Consider the following 17,507-nt stretch of genomic DNA (forward strand, 5'->3'; position numbering starts at 1 on the left):
GAGGGTCCAGACACCTGCAAGAACACCCCTTTAAGCTGATCCAATAATAGACACCTGGTATTTGGACTCTGTAAATTAACCCAGCTCCTTCTGACTGAAAGTGTCAAGGAGAATTCCTGTGAGCAATTCAGTAAGTGATGCAAAGGGAAGAACCACCTCCAGCAAGAGGCCACATCATTGTTAAAATGACAGTCCCAAACATAGCCAGTGCCCCACATTTCTTACCATAGAATTATGGAATACCCTGAGCAGGAATGGACCTACAAGGATCATTGAGTCCAGCTCCTGGCCAATTGTCCCTTCTTGTGCCAACACTTTGCCCTTGAGCTTAAACAGCTCCTCTCCCTCCTTCATTCTCAGGTGATGTACTCTTGAGGGATCTCATCCATTCTCAGTCCAAACATACTCAGGTATTCTGAACTCTTGTTCCTGCTTTCAGCTCTTCTACCCTGTCCTGGTTTGCATTCATGTGCCTCTAACAAGAGGGACCAAAACTTGACTGATATCCCTAAGCTTTTCCAAGGACTGCACTTTTCTTCCTGAAATCTTCCTACAAAAGACAAGCTCAAAAGCAGAAGAGTTTTATCTAAAATATTCTAATAATGTTTATATACATCAAAATCAATGACTTACATTCCATCAGGCTACAGGACCTCCTTCTCATGTTCCCTAACAAAACCTAAGCTCCACAAAATATCTATAAAGTAAGACAACATGAGAATATTTTCACTGATGCCCAAAGTGCCTTAACCAGTACCACATGCTCTTATTCTAGAAAATACCACACCCACTTACCTGAAGATATTAACAATTAACTGCAACATGGTTTGCTGCACATCCATGTTCAGTTTCTGCTGCCAAGCCCTCCTGTGGCTTTGGAGCTCACCAAGGTCTGTGCTGGCTCGGAGATGGCAGAGCTCCAAATCAAAGTGCAGCTGTAGACCCTCCACTCTACACACAGAAGAAAACTATTAACTTACATCCTAACACCAACAATTTTTTCATCCCTTAAAAAAAAGAAAAAGTAATTTAGGTCCATGCATCTTACAGCTAGAGAAGTGCAAGATTGATTTACAAGTGCTGACAAGCTAACAAGATTGCAGGGAGCCCCACTCAATTAAATCACAGTGCACTCAGTCTTCTTTGTAAAGTTCAGAGTATAATCTGCATCAATAATAGAAAAGAAACATGCATTCCAGTTGTTGCAAAATAATTTGGTGATTATGACTGCTTAAAGCCACTTCTATACTAATTATTTGAAATTTTCCATTTGCCCTTTTTTAAAATACAGTGGGGTTTATATGAATGAAATAATATAATAATAATAAATAATAGAAAATAAAAAACTTAGAGCATCAAGCATGGTTAATGCACTAAGATAGACACATCTTCAAGATATTGTTACCTTTTTATGAAAGTTTCTGCTGCTTGTGCTGGAACATCTGGAATCTCAAGTTCCTCTTCAACCATTTTTGAATGTGAAATATCTCCATTATCTATATTAATTAGAATTAAATCTTCACCTTCCTTTTAACAAAAGAAAATAGAATGACTGTACATTTATTGCAAAAATATTTACTTCTTATTTACATACTTCTCAGACAATTAATTTCATCAAGGAAGTAAGCCAGAAAAGGACTGAAATTTTTTCCACAAGTAGAAAATGGTGCAGTTAACTAAACAATTACATTCAAGAAAAATAAATGCAATTGCCTTAACAGATGTTAATCCCAGTACATAAAACACTTAGTAATCTAATATGCCCTAATATGGAAGGGGACAAATGCACTGCAAGTAAAAATCAAGAGTGGTAATGGTGTGAAACATACCGTGCTCACTTCATCAAAATGATCAATATGACATCCCATGAGGAAAGATGTTGGAGCCATCACAAAATCCAGCATTTGCCTGGACAGGATGGGCACAAAAGTGTGCTGCCACTGAAGGGGGTGAAGGTACAGCATAAAGCATTCAGCAACGAGTGTCAGCAGAGCCCAGTCAGAAGAGAAGAAAACAATTCTCTGCTCAGTCAAAATACAGGTCATGATCTGGAAAACAAAGCCAGAATGTTAAATGTTTGCAAAGAGGTATTTAGAGCACACAAGAAATGCAAATATTTCATTTGTTTGTGAGAGTCAACCTCAAAATTCTCATTTTTAGTAGTCACCTTACAGATGTATAAAATGAAATAATGCCCATTTCAAGATGCATCAGCTGCACCATTTAGGATTTGAGATACTTTTATTCATAACATGCATGTTTGGGCAAAACCCCAAAAAAATAAGGCAGAGCAGCCAACTCTCATGATTGAGGAGGTTTCTTAGAGAAAGTGGCTTAGATAAAACTGATGACCTTAAAAAACCTAATTTAACTTAACAGGTGGCCTTTGAGCAGGGAATTGGATCAGGAAACCTACAAAGGACACTCCAGCTTACATTATTGTAAGGTTCTGTGAAACACTGAAAAAAAATTCTTTGCAAATAGCTTTTTGTATTTTGTATTTCCACACCATTTACACCTTATTTGTATGAGAGTGCCAATTGTCATCAATCCTTCCCACAGGCTCCTTTCTTAAACATGAAAAAATTATTACAAATCTTGTGGAAATGCATATAGTGAAAATTCAAAATAAGATCTGTCAGTTGGCTTGGGTAGTTACATTTTAAAATATATTCTTAAAAAAATCAGCACCTATTTCTAGACCACAGGCAAAGACATGTAATATCCTTGAATCTAATCAGGTCTATCAATAACAAAGTATCTTAAGGAGAAGTATAGTTTATTTTCCCATAGCTCTAATATTCAGAACTAAGACTATTCTGAATTCCTGGGTTTATAAAGTTTTTTGAGTAAATAAACATCTTGGTTCTTTTTCCTAAACTGCAAATTATCAATACTGTCAATCTCTAAAACATTTAAAAGTATGAATTAGTTTTACCTGCAGCACCTGCTCTGGCTTGAAACACAGCAATGGAAGATGGAGATCCAAGTCAATAATTGGACTGTCTGGATCCTCTCGTGAAGGAATTATTATTTGAAGTGGTTTCATATGAAATACCTGTATTATAACAGATAATATAGAAACAGAAATAACACATGCTTTCTGTTTACTCCTTAATGAGAATGTTCCCACAGCACATTTAATTCAGGATTTTAGTTCCAACTACAAAATACTAACTTTGAGAGCAAGAAGACAGGTATTTGCAAACTGCAGAAAAGTAAAATAAAAAGAGAGGAAAATATTAAAAGACATGAGTAGTTTGAAAGATTAATGTGTACTTGTCTCCTCTTATTCTCATAGGGTGATTGGCCAGTACATTTTTTTAAAAACATCTTGTAACATAATACAACTTGCTTTATTCTAGCATAATAAATGCAAATATAAGCCTAACAAAATAAATATAAGCATAACAAAATAATTGAATTTGTATTTGTAGATACAACTGGGAAACCAAAACTATTGATAAAATTCATACAGGAAACAGCAAAAAATATGAATAAAATAAATAAGCATAGGTTGTCATGCTAAGAAAATAAAACAAACCAAAAGGAATGAGGTCTCAGTGTTTCAATACTTCAGCTCAAATCTCTGGGGGTCAGGTCCTGCACGTGCTGCACATTTCAGCACTCCCAGCTGGTTTAGCCAATCACCCAGATATTTTCCAGCTATGCTATTTTTCCTCCCTTCCTAACCCCTCATCCCAGGGTCAAGGAAAGCAGCTAAGGAAGAGCTCTTGGCTGAAGTTCTACTTCCCTAGAAGCCACTGCAGTAGCTATCAGTGTGTGCTGAAATCACTGACCCTGCTGACATCCGGCTGGAACTTGGGAAGGGTCAGAAAGGAACAAATACACAGCACTGAATACAAATGTTGATGTGAGTTTCCCCTCTCAGCTTGGTTTAATCCAGGCAGCAGCCAACTCAACATTTCATCCACTGCACACTGTTCTGCTGCTCCCAGGCCTGCCCAGGCATCATCTCACACCACAAATAGTTGGCATGAGCCAAAGCCTTCCCAGAGGAGTATTGAAAACTAAAGAATATGACTGGTATGCCAACACTCCAGCCTGAATCCTGGTCACACTGTTATCTTCTCTACTAATAATGCACAGCCTGATTTTTAAAGCACAGGTATTGACATCAGTTTCACATCACCAAGTAATCTCTGACCTGACACTCATGAATGTCGCCCAGTTTATTGAAAACAGCATCTTAGTATCTTAGAAGACATAATGTTAAAATCATGATGAAATTCAGGAGGAGTAATTACCAAGTGGAGTGATCCTGGTGGGGGGCTGGGGATTAAAAACAGCTTTGCTGCAAATTCTTTTATGTGCTCCTCGACATCTAAATCCCTCAAAGGTCGTAGCTGCACCAGTAGGCTGTAATTAAATGATAGGAAATTACTTATCAATAGTAACATGCAAACACAAAAAACTCTTTCTGATGATAATCTAGAAAAAATTATTATGAGTAATGAAGCTATTATTTCAGCTAATTAATTTCTAATTTATTAGATACTTGAGCAGCTTCATTAAATTTTAATGATGCTTCTGTGTCAAAAGCAGAGGTTTTTTTACTCCCATGCATAACATACTGCTGCATTACATCCATCAGGGGACACAGCACAGTGGCTTGATGGCCAAAGGAAACCATGTGTGAGGTGAGATGGTGAGGTGTAGCTACAGGAAGTGTCTTCAAAAGACTGCTTGAGGAACCAACACCCACAGCCTCAACACTTAGTGCTCCTCCATCCCAAGCATCAGACACCAGCTCAGAGATGGAAAACAGCACCAGAGGAAAAGAGAGGTTGTGGACCTGAGTTTGACTGCAGAGGAATGTGAAACAAGAGCCATATTTAGCATAAGCTTAAGCCTGTATGGACACTGCTCTTTGCTGTCACTCCTGCCCACACAAAGAGTAAGAACATTTGTCCAAACCTGCTAAATGTTTCTGGTTTTAAACTGTATTACCCTAGCAAAGGTCACATGGTTTATGTTGCACACCAAATAAATTCTGTTACATTTAAATGTACACACAATGAAGACTGAAAACTACTAACTCCCACAGCATTTCTGAAATGTAGCAATTACCAAGTTAGGTATTTGTGGTCATAAAGGGTGTTTTGTTCAGTAGAAGATTCACTTACACATTTATAGCAAAAATCCCCAAATATTTACAAAATCAGAAATCTAAGCCTGCAAATCTATATATAGAGAAACTAGGAACTGAATATGGTTTTCTTCTCCCTGGAGGTTTTACTTCAGTTTGCAGCTTTACTGGTTTCCTGCAGAAGAACACTTGCTCTTCAGGAAGGAAGAAAGTGAATAGGTTAAGAGATATATAAGGATCCAGGACACCACACTTGTGTACAGCATTTAGATTCAAGAAAAAAACCAAACATATTCTGCTGACCTTTCAAATGAAATATTTAAATTCACTATTTTCCTATTTGAAGAAAGCCCTTACTGTTACATAAATATTCCTAAAAAGTCCATCAGCTCTTCAGGGGTGTAGAGAAGAGGGAGTTTAAGAATTATCAAAGAAAACCAGACAGTTGAACCAATCATTTAAACAAATACTCCGTCACAATTAGTGATGCCTCAGATTTGGCCAAACAGAGTAAGGAGACCTGCCTTTTTTTTTTTTTCTTTCCTTTGAGACAAAAAGCTCTTATCAAGACAGTAAATGTCAAAACAGACACAACATGACAGAGAAAGCAGCAGATGTACAGAGAGGACAGTCAGAGCTCCCTGTTCAGGGCATGGTGCCCCATTAATGCAGCCTAACCGCAGCTGACAGCTCTGCACTGCAAACGTCTGCAGAAATAAATGAAGTAATCTCTGAAACACTCAAGTGGAGAGCTAAGGAGTTTATGAACCTTTCATTACTGCTATTAACTGTCCACAGACAGGTGTTTCAGAAAGCAAGAGCAGCTCAGAATAGGCCCTTTGTACTGCTTCAGTGCTGGGAGCAATTTGCACACTCCCACTTTTTCTCAAGGCAGCTGAAAGGACAAGTACACAGGTTGGAAGATTTACTGTTTGAATGGAGCCTATTCATCCATCCAAGACAAGAGTTCATCCCGGAGATTACTGCCAGGAATATTTCACTTTTCATGCAGTATAACAGATTGAGGTAATACTACATGTGCAAAGTGCCAAAACCTCTCAAGTTAAACTGAACCTTTTCAAAAAATGTAGAATAATCCAACAGCCACCGTGCTGTGAAACCATTTAGGTACACATCTGCTTGCTCTGGAGAAAGGCAGACACACCCCACACAAAATGTTCTGGATTTGGAAGCACTGAGTGCTAGCAATATGGAAATTAGTTATACAATTAATGGCACAGAATACAAAGACCTTCATTACAATGATGACAGCTTGCAGATTCCTTCGCAGTTCAAAGCACCTACCTGGATTTATAGCTCGATGTTGTCTGTGCATCTCAGCTTGGTTCAGTTTTCAGTTGTGATTTCTACTCTGCCACTTGAAAAAGTTTAGGAACCTGGATTTTATCTAGGAATACTTACATTAAAAAATACTTTTGATGATTGTTCTGACTGAAAACAAGTACCACCTCACCTATAAGCAATTCTGTGCACTTAGATACTGAAGAAAATAATCTATACACAGATTTCTAGAGGAAAAAAAAATCTTTTGCTGCAAAAAATCATCCTGGATGGAAGCAGAACCCCTTTAAATGCCACTTCAACATCAGATCTTCAGGAGCAACAGCATTCTTGCACTAGGTATCACAATGAAAGGGCTACACACTAGAAATAGGTGGTTTGAGGTCCACCAGCAAATGCTTTCAGAACTCCTGCCTGGAGAATGATTAATCAGTTGAAGCATCCTGCAAAACAGCTCTGCAGCATACCAAGGATACAAGTGTGCCGTTGAAGGTGTTATTATTTGTTAAGTATAAGAGGCACTGCTACCTGAGTACATTCAAGCAACAAAACCACTTAATTAGTTTATTAACCCATTGGTCACCTGATGATACACAGTAAGTCCCTTTCTAGTTTACAGAAACATTATGTCAGTGCTTTGTAATGTCCCAAAAAGTCAGAACATCTGCAGCTGTACAGGGCACTACACTCAAAATATCTCCTTGAGGTCTTGGCTGCAATTGTTTATGTTGCATTCAGAACAGCCACACGCCCCAGCAGCTGTTTCGTGCCACATGGAAACATTTCAGTAGTACAGCCAAAATAAGGAAAACCTGTACCTCTCCACCGCTTTCCTCCCCTCCACCCTAGTGTACTCTAGCACAGTGAAACACTTTTTCTAAAAAAAACCCCCAAAACACCAAAACCAGAAGGGCAGACATTCTGAAATGAGCCATTAAATACTATCAATAAAAAGGAAATTAGAAAAAAAAAAGAATTAAATTTAATGGAAACCTAATCAGTTGAGTTTCCAGCACCATGGGAAATGCCAACACCAAATTCAGCTCTGTTACTGGCATTCACCCCCCTCCAGTTACACACACTCCCATCTCACAGATGCAACAGCAAAAAAGGGGAAGAACTGTGCAGCTGTGTGAAAAATTCCCCAGTTAAAAGACCAAGACAACACACAAGACTAAAGTGGAAGGTTATTGTCCTGTTGAACTTCCCTATAATTATTCACATATTTACAAATCACTTGAAGCTGAGATTGTACAGTACTGATCAACTGAACTCCTCTCAGAAACCAATACAGACTCAAAAGAGAAAAGCCATCTGTAGACATTAATGCTTTAAATGAGTGCCAAGCCCTACTATATAAGATCAGGGCAGAGGTGTTTAATTATAATGTTTAAATAGTTACTAAGTTTAAAACACCCTGCCAGAGGCAGAAGCAGATCTAGAGGGTTAATTCTATCTGGTCACTGCCTCCTCTAAACAGATACAAGAACTAGAAAGACTTTTAGAACATCTGGAATTTTCCAAGGCTGTCCTGAAGATTTTTCCACTTCTCCCTCAGTAGGCTCTTTTAAAATCCATTTGCTAATTGACTGCTTCTGCCAGCTCAGAGGATATCTCACTTCAGAGAAGAAATTACTCATTTATGAATACTCTACATAAACCACTGATGAGTACTGTAACTGTCAAAGTGAATCCATTTCCCACCCGGTGGAAAGCTGGTGTGAGGTGAGTCCTCTCACAGGCTGAGCTGACAGTAGCAAAGCAGCAGGAACCCCACTATAAACGCTGAATGGAAACAGTAGCCACAGCTGTAGTCACAGCTGGAAGGGTTCCATATGCAGATTAGCAGCAACTTGAGATTTGAGACTAATAAAAGGCAGCAGTGAATCAGTTCCTGCAATACCAAGGGCTGATGTAATTCACTTAAATATAAAGGGAGGGGGGAGTGATCTGGGCAGGAAAGGAGAAAGGAAAACAAACATTTCCTTTTTATTTCACTGAACATTTATTTTGATTTCACACTGACCTGTGCACACCCTGTTTCCATTATGTTGAAGTGCCTTGTCCACATTAAACCCCTCCACTAATACTTTAAAAATTACAGAGCAGAGGTACATGCCCTTAAAAGGGCTGCCAGAGTGACTAATTTCTGATCTCACAGCCTTTTGGAGTCAATGTCTAAAATGCCCAGGAGGAAGGCACTGCTTTGCTCCTCCAGGGCTCTCTTCATGCAGCCCAGGGAAAGCCAGTCAGTGCTCCAAGATCCAAATCCACAGCACAGGGAAGAAGAGGTGCATGGGCTGGAGAAATGAGTGCTCAGGACTCATTTGGGCTGGAGCCAGGTTAGGGGCTGGGGATGAACCTCAGCTGGCACCCAGGGAGTGCTCCCTTGCTCATCTGCTCTGGATATGAGCTCCAGCAGAACAAAGGGGAAGACTCAAGCTCCAGCCTAAAATACCAACATCTTTCAAACTATGTACAAGAAGCAAACACCTGCAACTGAATTCAGATTTGACTCTAGAAAGCTTGACTGAAATTTAGTGAAGAAAACCTCTTCTACCTTTGGACAACAGGTCTGCAAGTGAAGACACACAGTAATGGCCAATGTACCCAGGCAGATTCCCTGATGTGAGAAGGTTTTAATCCAAAACTGATGCAAATAGATCTTAACAATTTAACAGTAAAGAAACCCCAAAATAAGAGAAATTACTTAATAACAAGATAGATCCATGTTCACTTAGCTTTTACATCATCTACACTGCAGAGTATTTGACTGTTTCTAACCAGCGTATCATAAGAATTTCTCTCCTATTTCTACAACATCCAAGTAACCACTCTACTTCCTCAAGTGACTTGGATTATTTCCCTAATGTGTCATTAACTGCTTATTAATACATATATTCATGTTCTTATGACATTTATTTGGTGCTTTATAAAAAGCTTTTTGTGCTTTGAAAGCGATTTTCATAAGAGTGGAAAAAACCACTCCAAAAAAAAGCCAATAATATCTGTAAAATATCCATTCCCTACACATTAGCAAAAACCCCCAAAGAAAATGAAGACAACACCATAACTAATACTCTTGGTATTCAGAATTTCCACTTCCTGTCTGGGCAACATTGACATAGCATTTCTTCTTTTCCTCTCCCACACTACCTTAACATAAAACTAACCACTGCTTTAGCATCACACAGCTCTCCTGATCACATCAAGAAAATTCAGGTATTAAAAACCTGCAGTCATTTCCAGCAGAAACACACAGGAGAGCAAATCTTACCAAGAGAGACAATCCTTGAGGGCACTAAAATATGGGTATCTGGATATAACACAAACAGCACAGGGTACAAAGCAGGCAGGCACCTTCCCAGTCTGTGCAGATTCCCAAGGGCCCTGCCCATTGGAGGAGGAACAACCATCCTGCAAGAAAACTGCACATTAATGACTTTATGTTAATCATGAATTTATGGCTGATATTTTCTTGAGAACCTTAGAGATGTGATATCTAATTCCCTCTATATTTCAAAGGGATTTTGATGTCTATCTCCCTTTAGGTCTTCAGAAAAAGTCTATGAGACATAAACAACATGTATTCAAAAGAATTTCAGCACAAAATGTATTTAGAAAGAACATCTTTCATTGTTTGGAAAGAACAATCTTTACCAAAAAAAAAATCCAGGGGATAAAGTCTGCTCCTCAATATCCAAATCTCCTAAATGAAATCCATAACAGTTTTTCCTAATGCAGTGTGTTCCAAAGTACTTCATTTAAAATGGCACCATAAAAGTATGATTTGTCCTGTACTCCTCCTAACATAAAAACCCACCTGTTAACTAATTTGATAAATTAAATCTGACATTATTTTCAAAGTGTTTTGTTTTTATATCTTTTAATAAATTTTAATAGAAGAATGAGTTAAATAACATACTTGCATAGACTGGTAGTACTGTGCAACAACTCCATATGTTCTGTTACCACAGACGTCAGTGAAGACCAGGAAATGGATGTGGTCCTCTTTTAATTCAGAAGTTACATAAAGTCCTCCTGAAATGAGGGCAGCAATCATATTTTGAATTATATATTGAAGTACAGTTGTGTGAAAGACAATTCATGACAAGTACTGCACATTGCCACTTCATTTCAAGAGAAATGTTTCATTTTAAGAGATTAAAATGTAATATACAGTCCATTTGAAGTAAGGGTTGTTACAGAGGTTGTAAGCTGCACATTACTGAAGAAGCAAAGATGAAATTATTCTGCATTTTCAGAGGCAAAATACAAGAAATGGGTTTAAATAACTTTTTTCCCCAAGATATTAAAAAGGCCTGCAATAATGACACAGGTATTAGAATTTCTCCAATTAAACATGGAGGAAATATTCACTACTTCAGGTATATCAAAACACCAAATGAAAAGTGAGAGAGTACTCAACCATTTTGGGGCAAAAAATAATTTTTCAAGTGTGTGCATATTTGCACTTCACTCAAACCAAGATTTACCAACAAAGGATAAGGGCTGAACTATAGGTCAAGAAATATTTACATTAATATTTACAGTTCTGAACAAGAAGTGTGAACCCTCATGTACCTGGGAAGCAGAGCTGTGGCAAAGCAATAAGATCAATGTCCTTTGGAACTGTCACATCTTCTGTGTCAGGTGTTTTCTGCTCCCCATTGAAGGTTTTGACATTTTCAATCTTGGGTCTCTCTTTTTTCTTTCGGAAGGAGCGGCGTTTGCTTTTGTTTAAATTATTACCAGCATGAATCATCTGAACATCATCTCTGTTGATAAATGGAGGCACAAATACTGAAAGAACTTCTGGATCAAGGGGAGGAAGATTTCTGAGTTTTCTTTGAGTGCCCTGTAGAAAAAAAACAACAAAAAAACCCCAAACTCTAAGATGACACTCTTCCTAATATGTGGGGCTTTTTTCATAATTTTTATGTTGGTTTTCTTCTACCCCTAAAATTGTGGGTGTCAAATATATTTTTCTGCTTCCTAAATAATTGATTTTTCCTTTTAAGTTTTTGTTTTATGTATGTTAACGCAAGGAAAATGGGCATTTTTAGCAGGCAAGGAATCCTTCATCATTCAAAATATCCCATATCAGTATTACGCCTTTGGCAAAAGAAACTAACAGATACCAAATACCATATTTCCTCCTTTTCAGTGTTAAGATATACTTAAATTATATTTAAAATAAACACTGGCAACAGCAACAAAAAAACAGGCAGTAAATAAATGAAAAAGAAACAGAAACAGCTGAGCCTCTTAGATAAGTCTTTGTTTGACTTCAGGAAAAGCTTCCTTTCAACTCAGAACAAATAACACACACCAAAAAAAAAAAAACCAAAAACAAACCCTAAACAACACAAACACAGACTTTCACAAGACAATGCTTAATTTTATAAGGCAATTAACAAAGCACAATTAAAAACTACAATCATTGTTACAATAAATACAACTTGAAGACACTGAAGCCATGAGAATCCCTCCATACACTGATCACTCAATGTAACAGGCATCCCAAGTGCACGTTTGAAATTACAACACTTTTGTAGGCAGCTTTGCAAAGTGTGACTGGCCTGAAAGCCCTCACTGCCCTGCAATGACAAGCTGTGCAGGAAGTGATCACAGAGATTTCCTCATACTGAGGAGCACTTTTTGTATTCTTGACCATACAGTCCAGCCAAGTAGCTGCATTTCCAATTACTTCATTGCAATTTTAATTCTTCCTGCAAGGTTAAAAAAACAAGTAAAAGCTTTGTTTAACCAACGGATATTTGGAAACAGGAAAGGCGAGCCCCACTGTGGTAAAAAGTTGTTTTGTTTTTAACTTTTTGCAAACATCTTCAAAGTCAGAGGAGGTGAAGCATACATGCTGCTTTTATCACCAGATATGATGCAAGATGCCCCCTGAGAACCAGTTCTGGCCTCACCCATCATTTTCCTATTAAAAAAAAAAATAGCTACAACATAGAAAGCTCTGTTTCCAGTCTTCCACTGTCCAGCTTTTGAGACAGAAGTCTCAGCTTTTACATCCCAAAAGATATGTCCACTAATAGTTTTCTTTCCCACACTTGAGCATCATAGGAAAAATGTGAAGGAATGCTTCATGACATGCTAGTTATGGTCTCTTAAATTCCATAAACTAAACTGTAATTATAATAGGATATTCTAAAGAAATTAGTTCACTAAAAATAAGAAGTGAAAAAACACACTTTTTAATGAACAAAGAGCCTGAACTAGAAGTAAATTGGAGTGGAAAAGTTCAGGTAAGTATCCAGTGGGACAGTCAAAAGATAGCAGTGACTTTAAAAAGCATATCATGACTGGGGGTACTGGGTGCCACATCCTCACATGCTAAGAACTTCAAGTGTCATTCCTTAGTTGGCAGCTGACAAAGGCAGTGAAGAAACTGGAAACACAGATAAATTCACCATGATCACCCTCAAACTAACATGCAGCTAAACATTTCAGGAGGAAATTAAGAATTAAGGCTCAGCCCTGAGGCAGTTATGCAAGAAGAACACAGACACTCCAACAGCAGCATTTTCAACTTGGCAGATTTGCCCTGCTGAGGTTTTCACACAGAGTTGCTTTGACAGGGCAATCCCTGCCTTACACTGAGGCATCTCTGTGCTCCAAAGTGCTGGATGGCAGCCAGCAGTTTAATGGCCTCACAGCCTAACAGCTCCTGAAATGGCAGATCCTTGATGTCTTGAACTACTATAGAGACATTAAACACCATTTTCCCCCACAGAACAGCTCTGTCAGCACTGTCACTGACCCACTGACTCAGTCTCCAGCACTTGAGTCAGCTCATATTAATGTCTTGGCCAAAGTCACATTTTCTTATTCCATGAGTTCAGGGATAGTGAATAGCAACAGAACAATATTCACTTGTTTCTGCTATTCTTTGAACATTTTATCTTTTCTGCTGCTAGTGTTACTTCTTCACTTTGAAATACTTCCCTTTTGTAGCTTCTTGCTACCAAATCTCCGTGCATCACACATAGATTCTTACCAACAGCAGTGGGGGATTTCACTCCATCCCCATTTGATGGTGTTCCTGTAACAGCACTGCTGTAAAGGACAGTGATACAAGACAGACTTTTACAATGACTGCACTATTTAGACACAAACAGTAGTGTGTTGAAACCACAAATCAGAGCATGATTTCAGCTATCTGGTGTTTCCTTGACCTCATTCTCCTCTTCCCATCACTGAAGAAGTTAATTTCACTTTGAATGTCATGAAAGAATTGGTTTCTTTAACAAATAATTAGACAGGGAAAGTCTGAAGCCTCAGGAAAATTAGATTGGGCAGGACAATTAGGTTGTAGTAAGAGGACAAAGGGAATGTTTTAAACCAACAGAGGGCATGTTTAGATTAGATATTAGGAAAAAATTCTTTATTGTGAGGGTGGTGAGGCACTGGAACAGGTTGCCCAGAGAGGCTGTGGATGCTCCATCTCTGGAAGTGTCCTAAGTCAGGCTGGATGGATCTCTGAGCAAGCTGGTTCAGTGGAAGGTGTTCAGCCCCATGGCAGGGGTAGCAGAACTGGATGATCTTTGACGTCCCTTCCAACCCAAACAATTGTAGGATGATCTCTGCAGATTCTTGTGCAACACTTTGCTCAAACTAATGACAAGGCTGACATTAGGTCTGCTTGCACTGGGTTTCATCCAGTCAAGTTTCACAAGTCCCTTGGGAAGGAGACTCTCCCTCCCTTATCCCTCAGCCCTCAGCACAGCTTCTTCTGGTCTCATTCTTGTTTGCCAGCAGCTCTCCAGTATAAAGGTACCCAAAGGTCAGACAATATTCTAGATGTGAACTCAAGGGTTTTGAATAGTAACAGTAACAGCAATAATCGCTTCCCTGTGCCTGTGAGCCACAGTCCTGATGATGCAGGCCATAACACAGTTACCTATAAGATGATCACACAACAGCTTGGGTTGGGAGGGACCCTCAATTATCATCTCATTTGAATCCTTCTGCCATGGGCAGGGGCATCTTCCACGAGACTGAGCCAGCCAAAGCCCCACCCGATTTGACCTTGAGCACTTCCATGGATGGTGCATCCACAGCTTCCCTGAGCAAACTGTGCCAGGGCCTCACCACCCTCACAGTAAAATTCTCCCTAATATCTAATTTAACCCTGCCCTCTGTCAGTTGAAGCTGTTCCTCCCATTCTACCACTCCATGCCCTTGTCAGAAGTCCCTCTCCAGCTCTCTTGGAGACCCTTCAGGTACTGAAAATCCACAATAAGGTGACCCCAGAGCCTTTTCTTCTCCAGGCCATACAGCCTCAACTCTCTCAGCCTTTCCTCATATGAGAAGTGCTCCTCTAATAATCTTTGTGGGCCTCCTCTGGACCCAACCCCAAGAGCTCCATGTCTCTTTCCTGTGCTTAGGACCCCAGAGCTGGATTAGCACTCCAGGTAGAGCAGAGGGGTTGAATCTCCTCCCTCCCCTGCTGCCCACACTGCTTTGGATGCAGCCCAGGACATGTTTGGCTTTCTGGGCTGCAAGTGCCCATGGCCACTGCATGTCCAAGCTCTCATCCACCAGCACTCCCAAGTCCTCCTTGGCAGGGCTCCCTGCATCACCCAGTCTGTACCAAGAGCAGGGACTGCCTTGACTTAGGGGCAGCACCTTGCACTTGGCTTTGTTGATTTCCAGGATTTCCATGGATTCACTTCTAGAGCTTTTCCAGTTGCTTTTCACTGCAACATGCACACACTGCTGACTGATGCTCAGTGTGATCACACTTCATTTCTTTCAGGCACCTTGACAGCCAAGGAGGCATTACAGAAGCAGAAAAAATTGTTTTGGTGAAAAATTGTCAGCATCAGCAGGGCCAGAGAGCACGACACAGCTCTGTACCACTGACTGTGGTGGGCAGATACAGAACCCACTGATGGAACCTGTTGAAGATCTGAGACATGTCACAGACAGGTTGCACACGCTTGCCAAAACCCAGCTTTATAGCTGTAGATAACTTAGGGAAAAGAAGCATCACTTCTGTTCATTTCATTCTTACAAAATACACACTTCCAGTGCTAAGAAAGAAATTTCTAGCTGAAAATAGCAGCCTTTGATCTTTTCAAATGAAAATCTCAGAGTGACAATTTTCTTGGCAATAAGGACAAGCAATGGATGACAGCCCGGAAATTTCTTTTTCAGGAGCCTCAGTGGAAAACTACTTTTTTTTTTCTGGAGTCTCCATTGACAACAGGTCAGTCATACAAAACTTTTCTTACCTTGGGGGTGGGTTATATCATTGTCCCACTGACTTCATTTACTTTATCACTCCATGTTTAAATACAGTTAAGAATGCACCAACACACTGCGAAGACCACAGTTTGAAGCACTATTAGGATTTTTACCCACTGCTTAATCTGTAAATATCATCAGAGATCCACTACTTTCATTTAGAATGTTATCTTCTCTCAGTAAAGTATTTTCTTTCTACAATCACTAAAATTAGCCATAAAAACATATTCCACTCTTCTCATGTAGATAGTGCTGCAGAAGGAAAAGGAAGTGGAGTAAATCTGTAAGCTTTCCCTAAACAGTGACTGAAAACCCCGTGATGCAACAGTTTGCAGGGACTTTACTGAAGTTCATATTAACAAAAGAAAGGACTACTTTGTTTTCTCATACCTTTTTGTATCTTGAGCAAAGAAACAATTCAGAACCTGCAGTGTGATCAGAATATCAGAATGGCTTCTGCTTTCTGTAGCAAATTTCTTATTTGTTGTTGTTCCACAGAGTTTTTTTTCAGAAAGCAGTGAGAACTAAGCAAACTGGAATGAATAAGAAATTCCCCTTCCTTTGGGTTCACTTCTCATGCTTCTGATAAAATACCATGTACACACAGATTTCAGAAGTCTGGTGCTGACATTAAGGAACTATTTTCCCATTCTGAAGTACACATGAATGAGATCCTGGAATGTGAACCTCTGCTTGGCTGTTATCACTTAAGAAGCTGACATCAGCAAAAGCTGTCTCCTGAGCGAGTGAACAAGCAACAAGTCCAACAAAGACTTCTTTATCTAATGCTATTAGAGCACAATCAAATTCAAGTTCAAACGCAGCAGTTGAGATCCCTGGGAGCTGTCTGGCCTTTTTTGCACGTGCTGGCAGCACAGCTCTTCCCACAGCGGGGCAGCTCGTAGGTACAGAACAAACCCATCAGCACACTCGAACCGAGCAGAAACAGGAGGAGAGGGCTGTCATTGTGAGACCACATGTGGAAATAATAAACAAATTATAAACCACGTATTCAAAGCAGTAACCGACCCACCAGCTCCTGCCGTATCCAAGTGGTTCAGGTTACGCCAAACTCAGAGCACTTGAGCTCACAGAGATTTAGATCTCGTGTTTTCCTGAGGATAAGAGTTACCAGCCTTTATTCTTTTGCCTTTCTCTCCAGCGGAGCCAGGTCGTGCAGTAACACCCAGTAAAGAACGCATCGTTAAGCGTTTTGCTGTCCCTGCTTATATAAACCTACAGTGAGTTCTCCAGCTAAACTCAGACCTTTGGAAAAGTGCAGCTACCTTACACCGCTACCAAATTCTCCCTGTTTTGCCGACGTTCGCCTGTCAAAACAACTTTCTGTCGGGACATTTCAGCTCCACGCGCTGACAAACCCAGCCCTGCACACTGGCACCGCCCGCCCGAACCCCGCTCACCTGGAGCAGCGCCCGCACCCGCTCTGTGGGCGCCCCGACCAGCAGACAGATCTCCAGCAGGCCTGAGGGCAGCACGTCCTCCATGGCACAGCCGGGACAGGGCGGCTCCTTCCCTGCGGGCAGCGGCTCCTGCCCTCGGGACAGCGGCGCCTTCCCGCCCTCAGCGCCGCCCGGTCCCGCCCCGCGGGGTGGGGAGGAGCGCCCGCGCGGCGCAGGGGAACCCTCCCCGCCTGTCGCCACTCACCGCATTTTGATTGGCTGTTCCCCTGTCACTCTAAGGAGCCGTGGCCAATCAGAACGGTAAGGTGTGCGGTGGGCCGGGCGGGGCGGGGCTTTGGGGTGAGCGCGCTGAGGGGGCGGAGGGCTGAGGTGCTCCGGTCCGAGGTGTTGAGGGCTCG

At 40.4% G+C, this 17,507-nt stretch overlaps 1 protein-coding gene across 3 annotated transcripts in view; it reads right to left on the reverse strand.

The window, feature by feature from the left end:
* DENND3 (DENN domain containing 3) overlaps positions 1–17,199 on the reverse strand; it is a 31,924-nt gene extending 14,725 nt beyond the window's left edge. For 2 of the 3 annotated variants that reach the window (XM_084220474.1, XM_084220473.1), the window contains exons 1-9: positions 17,110–17,199; positions 10,997–11,270; positions 10,338–10,453; positions 9,690–9,829; positions 4,269–4,380; positions 2,939–3,058; positions 1,830–2,048; positions 1,406–1,527; positions 796–951 (exon numbers count right to left, since the gene is read on the reverse strand). In XM_084220474.1, coding sequence (XP_084076600.1) covers positions 796–951; positions 1,406–1,527; positions 1,830–2,048; positions 2,939–3,058; positions 4,269–4,380; positions 9,690–9,829; positions 10,338–10,453; positions 10,997–11,270; positions 17,110–17,193 — 1,343 coding nt within the window. In that variant the 5' untranslated portion in view covers positions 17,194–17,199. Of the gene's footprint in view, positions 1–795; positions 952–1,405; positions 1,528–1,829; positions 2,049–2,938; positions 3,059–4,268; positions 4,381–9,689; positions 9,830–10,337; positions 10,454–10,996; positions 11,271–17,109 lie in introns of those variants that run through there. The other variant, XM_084220475.1, reaches the window with a different exon arrangement.
* Between the last annotated feature and the right edge of the window lie 308 nt (positions 17,200–17,507).

The sequence above is a fragment of the Fringilla coelebs genome (assembly GCF_963513975.1).
Source record: "Fringilla coelebs genome assembly, chromosome: 1".
Taxonomy (NCBI): Eukaryota; Metazoa; Chordata; class Aves; order Passeriformes; family Fringillidae; genus Fringilla; species Fringilla coelebs.